Below are 19,331 nucleotides of genomic sequence, written 5' to 3' on the forward strand. Positions count from 1 at the left end.
CACTGTACAAAAGAGTTTCCCGATGCTTGCGCATAATAACCATTCTTATTTGTTCTTAACAGCAGACTTAATATTTATCCGTTTCTGGTCATAATTTGGAGACAATGAGCATATGAACCGTTGTGCCGTGCTGCTTATATTTATCACGCAGTAAAAATGCCCCTCCCCACGCCCAAAACCAAAACGTCTGTGGATGAGAATCGGAAACTAGGACTGGTGGGACGTTGTCCTGCTCCACTTCACAGACGCGGAATGAAAGAAGAATTTCAGAATGCCGGGAAACTCATTTATATGACACTTTATTCAACAGGAAGAACAGCTCGTTTCGTGCGTCATTATGCTATTCTACGTCATTGCACATGCGCAGTCCTTTCAGTTTCGGTTGTCAATATGATCAAGTGTTTACATGTTCTCTCGATCTGATTAGAAAAGAAATAAACCACCTATTTTATTCGGATCAAGCTCAATCTGATCAATTAAGGTGTTTACAGGAAGGCTTTGCAGTCTGATTAAGCCGTCAATACGATTACTCAAAAAATGAATTTTTGCCTCTTGTTAAATTCAATTAATTAAAATAAGCAAAAGTAACACGATTGTTTAATATTTTGTCACAAGTTAATTTAATTGTGTTCAATCAACCTAATATATTTAAAATAGTTTACTTAAAGGGATACTTCAGGATTTAGCATTGAGCTTTGTATTAGTAGAAAACCTGTAGTATTTTCGAATTACCATGTTTTCCACCCTCATATACCCCTGAGACGAGAGATTTATGTATTTTTTGTCTGGAAAAAATCCTCCGATGACGCAAAAATCGTCATTTTGCGTCATCGGAGGATTTTCTGGACAGAGGCTAAAGACTACAGCCAGTAGATGGCGTTGTTCCGCATGTTTTCAGCCCGCCCATACAGGGTGGGATCTCACTCATAGAATGTACACACAGTCAGCCGTCTTTCTTTGGAAGCTAAGCTAGCAGGCTCTTGTTCTATGGAGAAAGCTGAATAGTAGGAGAAAGCTGAGTAAGTATGGGTAACCATCCTCCTTTTCCCGGACATGTCCGGCGGGCGAGGATCGTTCAAAATGTCCGGGATTCGGCTTTTGCTTTCTGCGGTCGCCATTCATTGTTTACATGCACACCTCATGTTTCAATCTAACTGAATTCATTCCGATTGGTGAATCTGAATGTAGTGTTTACATGAACGCTAAACAAGTGATCGGTTGATGTGCGTTTTAACATTGCTAAGAAAATTCCCGCACCTCCGTTGCGAGACCGGCGCGTCTCAGTAATGACGCCACCGGCCTCGCGCCGTTCTCCCGCGGCCGTCAGCCTCGTCCTGCTCACCACAGTAAACATAATGAATGGCGACTGTAGAACGCAAAAGCCGAATCCCGGACATTTTGGGCGATCCCGAAATCCCAGGCAGACTCGTCACGGAGACTCACTGGTAGCCTAACCTTGTTTTCAACTGCGCTGTCTTACCGGTAGGCGTGGCCTCCTAGGGCAGCGAAGCAAGTGCATTCTGGGAGTTGTTGTCTTTCATCCACATAAGCCAAAAATACATTTTCTGGCTTTTCTCAGTCTAGAAAGCTCCAAATTAAAAAATTTCTTCACATTTCTTCTACATAAATGACCTATTTTAAATACACATTCATCTTCCCAGAGGTGAAGTATCCCTTTAATTAATTTGTGTGAAAACTACATGAATCATTTTTGTTGACAACTAACTGGGCAGTAGATCTGTAGTTCCCAGCATGCTTTGCAAGGGACTGCATTAGGAGGGTAAATTTAGGGATTAAAGTGTTATTTTATGTGTTTTTCTGTAAATGGAAAGATGTTGTTAGTTAATGTTAGTGTTTAATATTCAGTTATGTTAGAAATTTGGAGGACTTTCTGTAATGTTTTAGAATTTTGTGGTTACCATTATGCAGAAGAGTGGCGACTGTGTTTAGTTTAGGGCTGTGGGCACTCAGTATACACTATATGCATTAAACCTCACTCGCAGACTTGCATAAGTAATATTCAATAATACTATGTAAAAAGAGTTTTAATTAAATTAAACACTAGTGACTATCATTGGAAATAACTGTAGAGTCTAAAATTATAATGTTGGTGATTTTAGGCCGGGCAAAGATTAATTGTAGTTAACCTGACAAAACTTTATCTAGCAGGAATGACTAAATGAATTTAAGTTCATACAACAAGATTACAACAAATCATTTCCAACAAATTTGATTTTTCCTGACCCTTAGATTAAGTCCGTTCAACAGCTTATTTTTTTGAGTGTACATGTAAAGTGCCAGTGACAAATGCTGTAATGATTATCGGAAATGTGTTTAAAAATCATATCACCATTTTTTTTATTATATATATCGCTATATATTGAATTATTGTCCAGCCCTACTTGACACATGTGTTCACCGCAGACCTTATTTCAGGCAGTTAACCAAAAACCCATAAAAAAAACCATGACTTCCCAATGAAAAAAAGCTAACTCATTTCCAGGTTTAAGGACTCATTCCTGCAGCACTCTTTATTGTCTTTGACATTAAACGAATTTACAACAGCAAAACTTGTGTAATTCTGTACACCACATTGCTCTACCACGGTGATCTACCACACTACAGTGATATAAAGATAGTGCTGTGTGCTTATTTGATTTTTATTTTGCTACAAAAGTAGAAAAAAAAAACCTTCATATGCATTGAGTTGGTCCTGTACACAAAAAGAAAGGGTAAATGGGGATATCTCTGAGGACGCGAAAACTGCAAGCTTCCAGATTTTATCAGCAATGCAATTTAGAGCATTTGTGTAGATTATTGTAAGAAGATTTGTGTTATTCTCTAGTCGAGGCAAAAAATCAGCAGGTAAATATGCATTTTTAATCTTAAGGTCAAAACATATTGTGCATCTCTAAAGAGAAAAACAATATTCCATGAATAAGTGCATGTTTGATGAATTTAATTCTCTCTCTGTTATCTATGCTCATCATTTGTCTGGTAAAGTTGCATTCATAATTCCATTCACTCACCTGATGCTCAGGAATGCTCCAGCACACTGTATTCAGCTTTTAACAAGATCCACTCATTTAAAACTCCCTAAATTATATTAACATTTACTATATAACCTTTATTTCGCTAATAACATCTAAATCATTCACAAGAGAAGTTCCGTGTAAACGTATAGATAAAAAAGTGCTCTGTCAGCAAGGTATTTTATAATCTCTAGACCGACAAAAACTCTAGGCCTTGCCTATTAATAATTCTGATATGAGCCAGATGAGATGGACTCGGAAATGACGGTGATGCATTTGTCGTTTTGTTTATTTTTCTGACAATGTATGCATATTCCAGCGAATGTATGTGTAATATATTTGTATTCCAGCAAATATTCCAGCGTGTTCTATTCTCTTCACTCTTTAGCCTATATAAAAACCTTTTAAAACTGTAGTTTAAAACGAATGTTTATATTTATGCGAAGTTGATAGACTCCCCAGTCATTTATTTATGTTCTCCGTTTAAAACCTTAAGTCTTTGTAAATGTATTTACCCTATTATTAATATTACTGCTAGGGATGTCCCGATCAGGTTTTTTTGCCCTCGAGTCCGAGTCCGAGTCATTTGTTTTCGAGTATCTACCGATACCGAGTCCCGATCCGATACTTCTATAATACATAAAAAAAGAATAAAGAAGAGCGAAAAACAGACCCAGGATGTTCCTTATTTTTTATTTAATTCACCTTATTTTAACATTCAACAACTCTGTTAACAAACAGAGCACTTCTGTGAGGTAGCTTGAACAATCAAGTAATAAATAACATAAATTCTTCACTTTTGGACTTAGTGCAACAGTAAATATATAAAAAAGTCTAATATATAAACAAATAGCACCTCAACTTAAAATACCCAGCAGGCATCTAAACAAATAAAAAAATAAAAGTGCCACAGTGTTTGCAAAGCCAGTAATGTGCTTTTAGGAACTGCACTCGCCGGTTTCACACTGCACGCGTTAGCAGAGCGTATTTTTTCCGGCGCCCATGTTAGAGCATTCACACCGCACGCAGAGGCGGCGCGGCAGCGCGTAGCAGGAGCAGAGCAGAAGCAGCAGTGCCACGATCGTTTCGGCGCCGAGTCTATTTTTGCTGCGCCGCTTACGCTGAATTAAAGTGACAATGCATTGATCATGGCCAAAATACACCGCAGTTTTATCCAAAAAGTGCATTGATGATATCTATTGTGTTTTAAACAGTTGATCAAATGACCAACAGCAATTTAAAAAGAAAACAAATGTCCAAAAACAAACTTGTTGCCAGAACAGTAAAAACAAAGATGAACCAAAAGTTATATAAATGAAATTATTAATAAAATAAGCTTCTTGACAAGTCTTTTCTCTTAAATGTATTTGAAAACGAAATAAAGCAATGCCAACTTATCCATTATAGAGTACTCTGTCTGTACACAACCCGCGGTTCAGCCGCGCATGACAAACGCTGCCAGTGTGAAAGCAAAACGCGCGTGTCCTGCTCCTGCTCACCTCCTGCGCTGCTTACGCTCTGCTAATGCGTGCAGTGTGAAACCGGCGTAACTCTGTGCCACCGCATAATAACTATAGATGCGTGTTAAAAAATAATGAGAAATATATACATATATATCCGAGTCCTGATCGGGAGGTAACGTCCGATTCCGATCGAGTCTGAAACCACGTGATCGGGCCCGATTTCCGATCACGTGATCGGATCGGGACATCCCTAATTACTGCTGTTGTTATAAATAAAGAGATGCAACTGGGAGTACTAGCTACACTAAAGTAGTAATGTTTTTGTTATTTTTTTTATTCAGGCTTTTAGACTTTTTTTTTTTTTATGTTATGTTAGAATTATTTTCACATGCTATATTTGTTACCTGTTTGTTAACCTGATCAAAGCTTTTATTTATTTATTGATGTAGAATTGTAATGATTGTTCAGTTCAGTGGTGTTATAATATAATAATATATAATTGTCCAAATTAAACAAATATTGGTTCTTTATATCGGTTATCGGGGACATAAACATGCAAATAATCTGTATCGTTATAAAAATAAATTTCTAAAATCAGTATCGGTTGATGTCTACTTAAGACAATCATTCTCTAAATGTAAGTATTTAGTTAGCTACCGTAAAAATCATGCACTGACGGTAGAAGAGTACTTTTTTTTATTATAATGCTCCAATTATCTTGATTCCAAAGATCTAACACGTATGACTAATACATAATATTGCACATGTCCACATGTTATTGGAAGTTATCTAGCAAATGTTGCAGAATGTGTGAAAGCATCTGCTGAGCCCAGATATTATTTTGCGTCTTCAAACATAAGCTTGCATATCCTTAGAATAGAAGGAAATTGGAATGACACAGAAATGCTAAAATGGGACATTTCTTGAATATGAGCGTGTTTATAGCATGTAAAAGCTTTTACTGACTGCACATGGTTAAACACTGATCATTCTGGAGGTGGGAGAGGTGTTGATGAAAACCAGAAAAAATGCCTGATGGTGGATAAGCCCACGTAGCTTCTACTTTAGACTAATGAAGTTAAATTCACTCTTTCGTCCAAAAAAAAAAAAATTTATATTTGCACAGAGCCCCTAGCTGAAGAAGTGCATAGAGAAAGCAGTCACAGCAAGTCCATATTATTTTCTTCACACTCAAGTGTGGCAATAAGTTAATAATGCTCAAGGTTACACTACTCTAGGTACTTTCTCTTACCAGATTTATTCCATCTCTGGAGGCCATATATGAGAATAGTTTTTCTATCACAAAAACAAGGATCGATCATGTAATTTCCTTATATACCAACACAGATCCCATTAGGGCCTAATAACAGATTCAGGTAGCGAATAGTACTTTTGCAAAACAAGGAGGTGGTACTTTTTTTACTGACTCTCATCTGTGAGTGTTCAGTCATTTGGTTTCATTTAAATGTAAATTTGAGCAGTGAGCAGCACTGCATTGGCACACTGTTAGCAGAGCCGAGTTGGTGATGGATTTTTATAACCTCTGTCGCTTCCAGATTGGCTGCTTTTTCTCACCGAACGGTCCACTGGCAGAGTTTGGCGGCTAGACGATTTCACTACTAAAATTAAATTGTTGCTGCTAAAACTGCATTGTATATGTGTGCAATAATTAAGCACAAGGCAAAAAAATTGTTTTACTTGCACAGTTCTATAGTGGGTTTTTGCATAGTTAAGCTACATTCTTCATCCCTCTGCCCAAGTGTACATTACACAATGCTCAATCAAAAACTTGAACATTAAATAAACAATACTCTGTCTTTCGGAGCAAGTGCACAAGGACAAGTGTAGTCCGATTAGCATACACGCAATTATGGCACACCTTTGCAAAGTCGGACTAACAGAGACCTACGTAATGCTATAACAAACATGAAAAAAAACACAAAAAAACAAGCACTGGTTAATTTTCAGTCAAACTAAAGCATTTACATGAAATTAAAAATATAATAATATTGGTTTAGTCTGAAATTGAACTTTTAAAGTGTGTATAAACATTTATGAAAATAAGAAAAAGGTTATCACATTGCATCCATATTTAAGTGTACAGCAACTTAAGAGGCATCTATAGCAAGATCTAGTAAAAAAAAAAAAAGTGGTTAAAAGTTATGCATTGTCATACAGATCTATGCCTGGATGAGAATGAGAGAATTTTGCCAAATCTACCTCTTCAATAGCGAAAATAAATGAATGCACCTCTGCCAACAAACATATATGAACCTGTATGGAGTCATATTAGCTCAGTTTTTTCCAACCTTGTGCTGACACACCTTAATTTACTCTCATGCAATCTGTGCCGCCTTCTGCTAGGGAAAAGAAAAGAAAGCTAACCATCGCGTGCCGTTATGTGGGGTCCACAGGGCACGCACGCTCGGGTGGATGCATTGAGAACCCTTTTAAAGTTTCATATAGGCCCCATTGGGCTTGCTGAGAGCAGTGTAGCACGCAAGAGGTCTCAGTTCCTGCTCCTTCACGTGAGTTGCTCTCATTGTAAAGATTTGGTGTCATCCTCATTGATTTCAGAATAGCTAAACCTGACAAGCTTCAAGACATCCCAGACAAAAATAACAAGCCGTGACTTAAAACCTGACTTTTTGTGCAGCTTACACAGCCTTAAGGCTTTTACAGTCGTTTGTGACAACTGGATAGTTAAAAAAAAAATTAAGTTTTATAAAGATTGCACTTACAACGATTGATTTTTGATTAAATGTTTTTGGAAAAATGTAGATTCTATATAAGTCTAATACTTCAGCATTTTATTAAAATATTTTTAAAAAGTGTTCCATATGCATGGAATTCATAATATTTATTAACATTATAATGACCTTAGTTAACATGAAATGTCTTATAAAGCATTTATTCATTTTAACATTTACTAATACATTATCAAAATCAAAAGTTATCTGTTAATAATGGACAGATACACTTAATGGTTAATAAGTGTAGGCTATCTGTTAATTAATGTACCTGAGCTAATGACCTAACAATGAACAGATGTATTTTTAATTAACTGACATTTACAAAGATTAATAAATACTGGAACAAATGTATTGCTCATAGTTAAGCTCATAGTTAATGATAGCTAATTGCTTATCGTAATTACCGGCCCTTATTGTAAAGTGTTACTGTACTATACACGAATAAATGACAAAACATGTAATACCAGTAGGCCTATATAAATGCTCAAGAACAATTGCTTTAACTTCCCTTGATGTTTTCCATGAAGCCTTGTATATCTAAGGAAAAATAATATCTGGCATCAAATCGCCTGACAGTCCATCAACTTCACCTTAGTCACACAAGAGTAAAGAGACAGTAGGTGAATAGTTACTTTTGAACACAGTATTTTAATATACTATCTTAAGTCATGTTTGTCTCGAGTCGGATATGCGCTCACAAACTGATTTCAGCACAAGGTTTAAATAACAGAGCAGCATTTAGAGAATTTAACAATGTCACAGTAATGATTATTAGATGTGTGTGAACTAGAAAGCTAGAACTACTAAAATATATGGTCGCCTGTTGAACATGGACTATATCGAAATACTTAATGTAGCCTACTCCAGCTGTATCAACACATTTCTTCAGTATCCTTTCATTTTCCCAATAATCTTGACACTGATGCTGTGGGAAAACTGCTGCTCTTTTTCAGAACAGAATGTTACAAACTTAACTGTCAGTCACCTCAGTGTTTACATCAACCGAATCCGTTAAAAACGGCGAAAATACAGCCAAAACAACATAAAAAAAAATAAAAAATAAACTCACTTAGTAGGTAGTCTACAGATAGTCTACGTATTAAAAACTACGCAGTCTGTGTCAGTTTTTTTTCAGAGATAGACGCTACCGCGTGCACGATCGCGTGGGCAAAGAGGGAGATCAAGCAGGTCTCCTGATATTCTCTACCCAGTATAAAAGTTGAACAAATGACAACAGGAGATTTATTGCGCTTATAATACTGTAAATATCACAACATATTTCCTCCCGCTTACAGCTCTTACCTCGACCGTTGGTGCAGGTTGGACAAAGCGCGAGAACCAAGATGATCTCAAAAAAGCGCCGACGTCCCTTCTCAGTAACGTTACTTCCCATTTCTATTCTGTTTCTCTCAGTCATTTTAGGGGGCAAATTCGCCCGTTATTATGATGTTGGGACAGTTCATTGTTTTCAGCTCTAACGGTCTCTCTCTCACTTTAACGCTCTGACTTCTTTCTGAATGATCAGGAAACATCATTCCTGTGCGCTGAACTTCAGACACCGTGCAGGCTTGCGCCCTCCCTGCTTGAGAGCCTCGTTCTAGTGCACTCAGACTTGCAGGTGCCGCACACTCACTAGCCGAACCAGCCAATGGCGCACTGTGGTGGGCGGAGTCAAGTTCACCACAAGCATCAGCACCAGTCAGGTGGGAATATTCATGCGCGCGGTAACGCTGGGAAGAAATCGCGTTGTCATATAATTGAGTTTTGCGTTTGAAGTGCGTCGTCTGGAATCTAATAGGGAGAAATATTGTCACCTGTCGTCAAATGACTTCACTAAAAACAGTTTAACGCTTAACGACTGTGGCAGCTGCTGGATTCCTTCCAATTAATTAAAAAACTACATGTTCATGTAGCCTACTGTCGTCCTCCTCCTATTTTTATTTTTATTTTTTTTATTTCATGGTACAAACAAGGTTTTGTACTTTTTTCTAGGCCTACATGTGAAAATATATAATTGGAGGTAAGAACCTTTAATTAATATTTTATGTTTATATACAAAATTCTTAAGAATAAAATTCTTCTTACCTGCTATTTGCTAAGAAAAAAGGATATATTTTGTATTCCCAAAAACTTTCTTAGGAATGTTCTTATCTTTTTTAAGATTGTTCTTAAGACATAGTTTAAGAAGTATTCATATTCCTGAAAAGAATGTTCTTAAAAAATCATCGTAAATTACTTCTTAAAGTTCTACGGTAATCTACAGGCAGCGCAAAAAGACAGATGCTGCGTCGGAAATCGAATACTTCCCTACTATATAGAGTATGCAAAAAATAGAACGCCAATAGAGTAGCCTATGTCCGAATACATAGTATTCAAAAAACAGAATAGGCAAAAAGTCCTTGAATGACCAACTACTTCCAGAAATGTTGAGGTGTCCAAACGACGCAACTGACCGTACGTCCGAATTTCATTCATATACCTACATTCATAATATATCTAACACATTTTTTTAACGGCTGTGAAGTAAGTTCAAATTCAAATGTAGTATCTACTCGGACAGTATGCGATTTCGGATGCAGCTGCTTTCAGGTTGTTTTCATGTGCCAAGTCTTCAGCAATACCCACCTTTTGGTAACACTTTATAATAACGTTCATTTGTAAGTCATTTATAAGTGGTTAGTTAATGATGAACTAATCATTTACAGAACATTCATAAATGAGTAGCAAGTGATATAGGCTACTAACATTTTTTGTAGCCTATGTTTTGTAGATTCAGTTAAGTCATTTACAATTGATTAGTAAATGATTATCTAATCATATACAAAACATGAAAATGCATTTCATAAATGTTTAATAAATAATGATTTTTTAATTTTTTTTTATGTATGTATGTAGCAATTAGAGGGTGCAGAAAGTGTTGTAAATGCCTTGAATACACATACAGATCATTTGTAACAGGTAAGTGTAACATATTTACAAGTGATGAATAGTTTACACTTTAGATTAGGGGATGCAGAAAGTGTTGTAACACATTCTGCATCCCCTAATCTAAAGTGTAAACTATTCATCACTTGTAAATGTGTTACATATACATTTGTAGATAACATTCGTAGATCTTATGCCTTTTTGATTCTTGAAGTGGTAATCTACAAATGAAGTGTAAGACATTTACAAGTGATGAATAGTTTACACTTTAGATTAGGGGATGCAGAAAGTGTTGTAAATGATTTATTCATGCGTTTACACATCTATAACAGGTGTTGAACACTGTAGTGTGTGCTGCAGTGTAAGTGCTGACTGGTGAGGGTATAGACAGCTGTCTTCTCTGAAACACATGGAGTCTAACCACTGTGCACCTGATGTGAGAAAAACATACAAAAAACTGTAACATCACTTATTAAACATTTATGAAACGCATAGTCATGTTTTGTAAATGATTAGTTAATCATAACTAATCAATTGTAAATGACTTATAACTGAATCTACAAAACATACATAAAATAATGAACATATCACTAATTAATCATTTATGAATGATTAGTCATGTTTTGTAAATGATTAGTTAATAATTAACTAATCAATTGTAAATCACTGTAAAAAGTGACAACAAAATTACTTCAATTGGTAACACCTAAAGAAATGAAGTTTTCTCAACTTAAATTATCATGTTTTATCGTGAAAAATGTGATAATTTAAGTTGAGAAAACTTAATTTCTTTAGGTGTTACCAATTGAAGTAATTTTTTTAAGTTGATCCAACTGTTCACTTTTTACAGTGATGACTTCTAACACAATTTACAAAACATACATAAAATGTTAGTATATCACTTGCTAATCATTTATGAATGTTCTGTAAATGATTAGTTCATCATTAACTAACCACTTATAAATGACTTACAACTGAACATTATTATAAAGTGTTACCCACCTTTTAATCAAATAACTCCAAACCTTAATTTTCTTCTTAAGAAAACATTTAAGGTGTTCCTAAGGAAATATTTGAGAATTTTTCAAGAATTGAGAATATTTGAGAATTTTCTGTGATTCACAAGGCCACATAACAATCTTTCTGATATATTTAGTACTACTGCAACTTGATTGCAAATTCAATTAAGTTAATTTTGATTAATGTTTAGGATAATGTATGTTTCAGACAAAAACTGACCAGCTATTTCATATATTTCTTATCTGCCAATGAACAGTTACAATAGAAGTCAAAGCATCAAGCTTTAATGTTGAACTAGAGATTCCAATCGACTCCAGCTCCACTCCAGTTTTTCCGTTTCACACTCCCAGCATGCTAGAGAGAGAAATCCTGCTATTCATTTGCCAAAGAAAACACAGATATTTCGACTTTCAAAAAACCTGTTCTTTGCCCTAGGCAAAATCCACTTCCACTCTGTAGTGTTCACTTTTTTAAGTTGACTATACAATTCTTTTTTGCAGTATACTTTACGCTGAAGTGCTGCGAACACGTACAAGCGTATAGTGATAAAAACAGTGAAAAATCCTTATGCTGTGTAGTCTAAACTTTTGGAACATGTAAACAAATTTGAGGACCGGAATATAGGCTAATATCTTCAGTCTTCCATTGCTTGTTTGTTTGTAGTTGTTTTTTATTTTGCTGAGCAAAATAATTCTGTAAATATTCTGTAATATTTTTATTCTGTAAATAGCGGCATCTCAAAATCTACATAATAGCTTAACACAAATAACATATATTATAAATGCATATAGCATTAAAGGATGTGTAATGTGGCCCATCATGGAGGAATGTGCAAACATGTATAATGGTTTCATACTATAGATTCACAATAATGCAATAATCTCCCCTTTAGTTGGATAGAGGCACTGAGTAAGAAACAATTTACATATCCAATAGACATAAATGATGCACCTGAGGGGGCAATATTACATTTGAGAAAGCAATTCGAATGTATAATGTGAATAACCTTTCATTGTGGGCGGCATTTAGAAACATAACGTTTTTCTGTAAACTGAGTTATGCAAAAGAGAAATATCATGCATTGTTTGTTTCCTACCAGAGGAAAACTGCATTACAAAGTTTGACGAAAAACAGTTTCATGATTTTTAGAGTGGGTATGAGTATTTGTGGTAGTTTGTATATCATTGTGCTTCAGGGGAAGTTTTATTTCATATAAGGAAAGTTTGAGGTAAAGGTAAAGGTCACTATTCAAATGGATACATTTCTATATCTGCAAGGAAATTCAAACTATTTAAGGTTGTTCGGGTTTAAAAACACAAAGTTAATGCCATACAGTAGCTTAGTAATGGTTCTTGTGTAATCACACAGCTCGATCAACATACACAAACCAAAGCAAGCCAAGCTATAAAAACACTCCATAAAATCGTATTAATAATTAAGATTCCTCAAAACATAGGCCTATTGTTCTCAAAGGTGACAGCACCATACGTTTAACAGCTTGACCAAAAAAAAAAAAACAGATGAAAGAGCATTTTGTTGTAATTGTAAATTATTCCTATAGGATTAGTTGTCCTAAAGTAATCTGAGGCCAGTGAAAGTCACTGAAGATGGTTTTTCATTGTTACATTTAATTGTTTCAGCAAGGATAGTTTCCAGCAAGCTCTGAACGTCTTTATTTTCCTCAGCTTTTTATGGTAAACTGAAATTTAATCTTTCAGACAAATTACAGAGTGAGTTGAGTATTATTCACCATTTGTATCAAATTTTAAAGACGAGTAGGGCAGCAGAAAGCACTGCTTCCATGAAACAGAGAAGGATAGTGTTGAAGAACTACTAACAAGCAAGCTGTAATATATGCTTGGGGGTTACAGGGTGGGGTCATTTTTCCATCATTATACTGATATCACTGAACATGTAAATATATGAATCAACCTTCAGGGCTTTGAAGTAGCTCTCTAAACAGTAAGCTTCATAAGTAAATACTTTTTGGGAGATGGATTTTTTTATTTAGTTCTAGAGAGGTTCTAACTGGTCTGACTTTGCTACCATTTGCATGAGCTCCAACTTCACCAAAACATTGAAAGTACAGTAAGAATACACAATGGGATAGATCAAATGAGCCATAGGCAATATATTCAGGAAGGGAGAAATTTTAATGAGCAATGAGCCAGTGTTTTTGGCAGTTTTCTTATTCATCAAATACATGCACAGAAACGTTACTCCTTTTTCCATTTTACTGCTGATATAAAACAATTGTTCTTTGAATCCCTTAAAATTTTGATAAAATTTTATATGATACAAACAGTACAGAATGTCTCATCTCTTTGCATTCAGCAAACTTGTTAAGCAGTCTACGGATTGTGTAGTTTTTTTATGTTTCTGTTTCGAGGAAATTGTCAGATACTCTTCAAATTATCCACAAATGATAACCTAATTTGAAATGTTCCTGAAGGCACGCTTGTGTATGATTTTAATGCACCATCTGGTTAACAGCTAGGAAGCTGAATAGATATTAGGTTACTGACACCAGACTACAACACAGACAATTCACTGGTCTAACCTTTTTTTCCACAGAGATTCTCCATATGGTGAGTCTGCAGTAAACATTTGCTATTGGAAAGGTCTAGCCTTAGAGTTTCTTAAGCGACCCTGAACTTGCTCTGTGGTTAACCTCCTCAGGGTGAGTAAATGGAGTAATCGACTTGCAGCTGGCAGAGCAGAACAATGGAATGAAAATCTGGTATTTGAGCTGTACCCCTGAGCGGAGAAGGCAAACTGATAGTCAGCACTTATAGGTAATCTAAGAAGGCATCAATATCTGCCTTCATTTTGATATCTCTGTGAGGTCTGAAGGCAATTCAGAATGGTCTTTCCGCTTGTTTATGCTGTGACTTTTTCTAGAAAAATTGAAGCATCTTATAGTTTACAGTTAAAGGAATAGTTACTCCAAAAACATTCTGTCATCATTTACTCAACCATGTCTTTCCAAATCTGGATGACTTTCTTTTTTCTGTGGACCACAAAATATATTTAGCAAAAATATCGTTTTTTAGTAAATACACTCAGAAAAAAAGCTGTCATTAGGGTGGTTACAAACTTCAAGGAGTCTGCAGCAAGAAAGGAAAAACAAGTTTATACTGTAAACCATATACAGTGGGTACGGAAAGTATTCAGACCCCCTTACATTTTTCACTCTTTGTTATATTGCAGCCATTTGCTAAAATCATTCCTCATTATTGTACCCACAGCACCCCATATTGACAGAAAAACACAGAATTGTTGACATTTTTGCACATTTATTAAAAAAGTGCAATCTGGGTCTCTTCACAGGCGTCGACTCTTCTAGCGTCCCGAGATAACAACAGAAAATCAGATGGGAAATAATTAGCATAGCTTATTAATGCATTCGATCTGATTCAACTGTAGTATAAAAGGTAAGTATTATGTGAATGCTTGGCTAAAGAGATGCGTCTTTAATCTAGTTTTAAACTGGGACAGCGAGTCTGAGCCTCAAACAATATCAGGAAGGCCATTCCAGAGTTTAGGAGCTAAATGTGAAAACGCCCTCCCTCCTTTAGTGGACTTAGATATCCTAGGAATGACCTGGGGCCTCATTTATAACCGTTGCGTACGCACAAAACAGACCCTGAAAGAGGCGTACGCCACTTCCGACGCACAAGTTGTGATTTATAAAAACAAACTTGACGGGAAAATTTGCGCACCTGCACGCAAACTCTGACCCATGCGTACAAACTTTTTGGAGATGGAGCAGTTTGGCGACACCGATGGTGAGCTGGAGTTAAATGTCTTTTTGGTCACTTTTAGACAGAAAATCTAAAGACATATACATAAAGATAATACAAAATATAATTTCACTCACCAAGCCTATCACTTGAAGCAAATATCCATTCCTTCTTAAATGTCCGCGCCAGCGAGCGCGTTGGGCCGTTTAGTGAAACTGACGCAAATAACAGTTTAAATAAATAAAATAATGATTAAAACTATGTTTTACTTCTGATATAAACATTTAGATTAAATATGCCATTCAAATTAATGGAGTTAAACACTTAAACATGAAATCATTACTGAGAAGTTACTACATTTTTTTATAGCTTATTCATTCAATAGAAATATTTGTTGTGGATGCGATGTTTTTGAACACTTTTCCTGTGACCTGTGACGTGCAGTGTTTTATTGTTTTAACCACAGAGATAATTGCTTATCATGATAATACCAGATTGTCTGAGAAAATAGTTTTGTGCAAATAATGCCCAAGGCCTGTCTGTTTCCATTAAAAATATAAATAAATTAAAAATACAATTCGGCCAGTGGAAAAGATTGAGAAAAACTTTCTCTGAAATGTATTTTACACTATTTGATTTATGTATTCAGAAACAAGGCAAGGATAGGCAACTACATGATTTTTATTAATGTAATGTGTCTTGTACCGTTAAACGTTATCACGTGGATGAATAATCATATGCAAATGATATGCAGATGAGGATCTGCATAGTAAAACTAGGCGTTGTAAACTCCATATATGGTTATTTCGGGGTGGAGACGCATGTGCGCACAATCTTCCGCTGACTGGGATTTATAAAGTGAATTCTGCGCAGGTTCTGGCGTACGAACGGTTTTATAAGTCTGAATATTTTTTTGCGTACGCCATTTTTGCCTTTCGGGCGCACGTACACTTTTAGTAAGGTTCCTACGCACAGTTTTATAAATGAGACCCCAGAAGCCTCGAATTTAGTGATCTGTTACGGGCATGTCTGTCCTTCAACTCTAACATAGAGCATGAATCTTGTCACGCAAGCTGTACATAAAACAATCACAAACAGCATCAGATGTAATTAACGCATAAGCTGTTCAAATGTTCCGAGATGAAAGTGACTGTCTACAAGAATTGCAAAGTGTCAATAAAGATTCTCACTCTCTTCCATTTTTAAGCCTTTTTATCATCGCAAACAGTTCCTCAGCTTGTTGAAACATTTGAATCTGTGATATCACACAAAGGCTATACTGACACCCATCTGCACTCTTTCTCTAACTCTTTTGGCATACATCACCTTTACGCTTCTCTGAAAAGGTCGCTCAATGCAGGGCTGGTTTCTGTTCACTATTTTATATATACTGCTGGCATTAATTATCAATTTAAGCTGGAAAATGTGTCGTAGGGTGATGCTTGCACCAGACAAGAAGCTCAACCAGGTTAAATCTTTCTTACAATAGTCTGAAATGCAAAAAGTGAAAATATGGCTATTTTAAAAACATTAAGTTCTTAAAGTCTCATTATATTTATGTAGGTGCTGTACTGTATATCTGATAAAAGAAGCTTTTTCAAAGCCCTGCTCTTAGAGAGATACTCAACCACTAATCATGAGCTTCATTACAAACCAGCAAAAACTATGTTGCCTGACTAATGAATGCGCTTCTCATCATGTAGTGACCCAGATATAATGCACTGTTTTTAGTACAGATTTCTGTATACTTTTAACTGACTGTTAGGTTTCCATTTCTAGAATTCAGGGCCATCACAAATGATGACCATTGACAGATATTATCAATGGTTTGAAATGAAATGATGAAGTGTGATAGCGGCATGGCGTCTGTTGAACCAGCTGCTACTGGGACTTGATCAGACCTCCAGTCAATTATTTAGCACACAGCATGTTCACAAAGAGTTTAGCATAGACTGGGAGACTGTTGGCTCTCTCAGCAGGGGAGCCAGTGGAGTGCATCAAAGAAATTAAAATCACCAGAATCACAGGGTGAACAAATAAATTATTTTAATGCATCTGTTAAGAGTCGCTCAAAGATCATCATTATGCACTCTTCAATGGTGCATTAGCAAATTTCTACTGCAGAAAAAAAAAACAGCAAAAATCATCCATTCCCTTTTGTCGCCATGGGTCACATGATCACCCTGCTGCCCCTTCCAGTGTCAAAACTCAGGTATCTCTGCTGCCTTCAAATGTACCTGGGAAACTTGTACCTCAGAGTTGGGCATTCGATATTGCATTTCAATTGGTATTCAATTGGTAATCAACACGGAAGTAACTTAAACAATACAAAATAATTATATTGTGCATAATAAACCCAAATAACTACTGTACATGTTCATTCAAAATGAGGGAAATTAATTTCTATTACTTATTTATACATTGTATCAAAACTAAATGTTTGTAACAAATAAAGTTGAGGGAAAGTCGAGCGATTAACTTGATTAAGCTGTACCCATCACTTAAAATTACATGATTGAAATGCAGCTTGTAAAAATGAAAATTAATGCAAAGTCATTCATTTTGATTCACCAAAGACTTGGTTTCTGCTTACAAATTTTTGGATCAATAGCATATAGATATATTACATAGATAATAGCATATATATATTATAGATGCGTTTCGGCAATGTTTCAAATCGACATGCCCAACTTGTGTATCATCAAGAATTCAGAGTTTCCCACTTGTAAATACAACATTACTTGGTCATTCATGTGCTTGGAACACATCATTTTTAATATTTCTGACTCCACTTGATGGCCTCAGCATGAGGACCCTCCACAGTTTGTTCATTGATAAAAAATGGCAAGCGCCGAGTCAGATCACCAGCTCACATCAGATCATTTGACTTTACTTAACTTACAAGTGTACCAAATGGCACATTGCTGTGTTGTATGTTGTTTGAAAGTCCAGTTCATTCTAGAGAATCGACTAGTTCTAAACAATCCTTTCTCTCGCTGCAAAATCAGATTCATTCTAGTAAATCAGTTCATTCAAACGGTTCATGTAAATGTACACATTACAAAAACAATTCACTGATTTGAGTCTCTGAACTTTGTGAATATGCTGTATGACACATGCAATATACAGTATATCTAATATAATCATCTTAAAGCAGTTTAGCATTCATTTATAGTTACATGATAGCATCCAGAAAGCTTATGGTCCGACATGTATTCAGAGCATAATTGCCTTAATATATCTTTCATTTGCACAAGACCAATTTTTATTATGCAAACTATTGAAACTTTTGTGCATGCTCCTGATATTTTTTTTCTAGAGGCCCCACATGGAATGCTTTTCAGTTCTGCATATAATTGTCATCAATCATGATTCTGATATAAGTACCAGCAGTGTGGTGTGTTCCACCTCTCACCCAGTGGAGGAGACACTGGGCTAGATAAGCCATAGAGAGTTATTGCCTGCTAGATATTAATTTGTCTAAATCAAGGACAAGGCTATCCAAAGGAGCTATAGACCTTCACTCATGCCCGTCATCAGTCTGGCTCCCTCTCCATGCTAGTAAATCAATCAATGAATCAATGGGCTGCAAAAGAGTCACAACTGCACAAAACAAAAAAAGCCATGTAACAGTCAGCCAGCTCAGCATATGTGGCACTATATCTCTAGGACATGATATTGATCAATCAGAACAACCTTAACCCTAATGTAAAATATTAAATAACCAATTGGGGCAAAAAGGACAAATAAATGAACATCCAAATGACAAATAGTAGTGTGATATTTTGGTATGATTTTTATCATCGAAGAAAACTCACTGGCAAATAACACTAGACTTGTGACAAAGGACTCGCCCACTGTGAAAGGAAGATAATAATAAAAAAATAAGACTGTTTCTCAGATTCGATTTTTCCTCAAAGAAAAGTACATGATCAGTACCTAAGTACTGTGAATAGGGAACACTATGAAGGTGGTCTATTTGAAAACAAAAAGAAAAGGCCCAAAGCCAAACTCTAATTCTGAAGAGGTTATTGGAGACAGGAACGGGAGACCAGGAAGGACACATGGAGAGACTCAGTAATCGGTCCAGAGATCACGTCAGTGTGTTTTATCAGCCTGACTGCCCTGTGAATCAGCCATTGTGCCTCTGCTCAGGTGATAAATATACAAGCAAGGGGTCTAACATACAAGATAGGACTCCTTGTTCGGGGAGCTCGGTCTGTATTTCATTGGGCGGTTTCAGCTTGTGATGGATGGGGTGAGCCTAAACCATATTTCTCCCACCGTCTTGTCCCTGGCACAGTGTTGAATCTGGGGAGTACAGACGAGGAAGAGAGTACAGGGAAAGGTGGAACAGGGTATTCTGGGATATAATGTCAACATAACCGTTGCTAT

General features: G+C 36.1%; 1 protein-coding gene across 3 annotated transcripts in view; it reads right to left on the reverse strand.

Annotated features, from left to right (window-relative positions):
* Positions 1-8,841, reverse strand: part of unc5db (unc-5 netrin receptor Db) — a 185,412-nt gene extending 176,571 nt beyond the window's left edge. For all 3 annotated transcript variants that reach the window (XM_084415309.1, XM_084415310.1, XM_084415308.1), the window contains exon 1: positions 8,551-8,841. In XM_084415309.1, coding sequence (XP_084271435.1) covers positions 8,551-8,665 — 115 coding nt within the window. In that variant the 5' untranslated portion in view covers positions 8,666-8,841. The remainder of the gene's footprint in view (positions 1-8,550) is intronic.
* Positions 8,842-19,331: the final 10,490 nt, after the last annotated feature.

The sequence above is a fragment of the Rutilus rutilus genome (assembly GCF_951802725.1).
Source record: "Rutilus rutilus genome assembly, chromosome: 7".
Lineage (NCBI taxonomy): Eukaryota > Metazoa > Chordata > Actinopteri > Cypriniformes > Leuciscidae > Rutilus > Rutilus rutilus.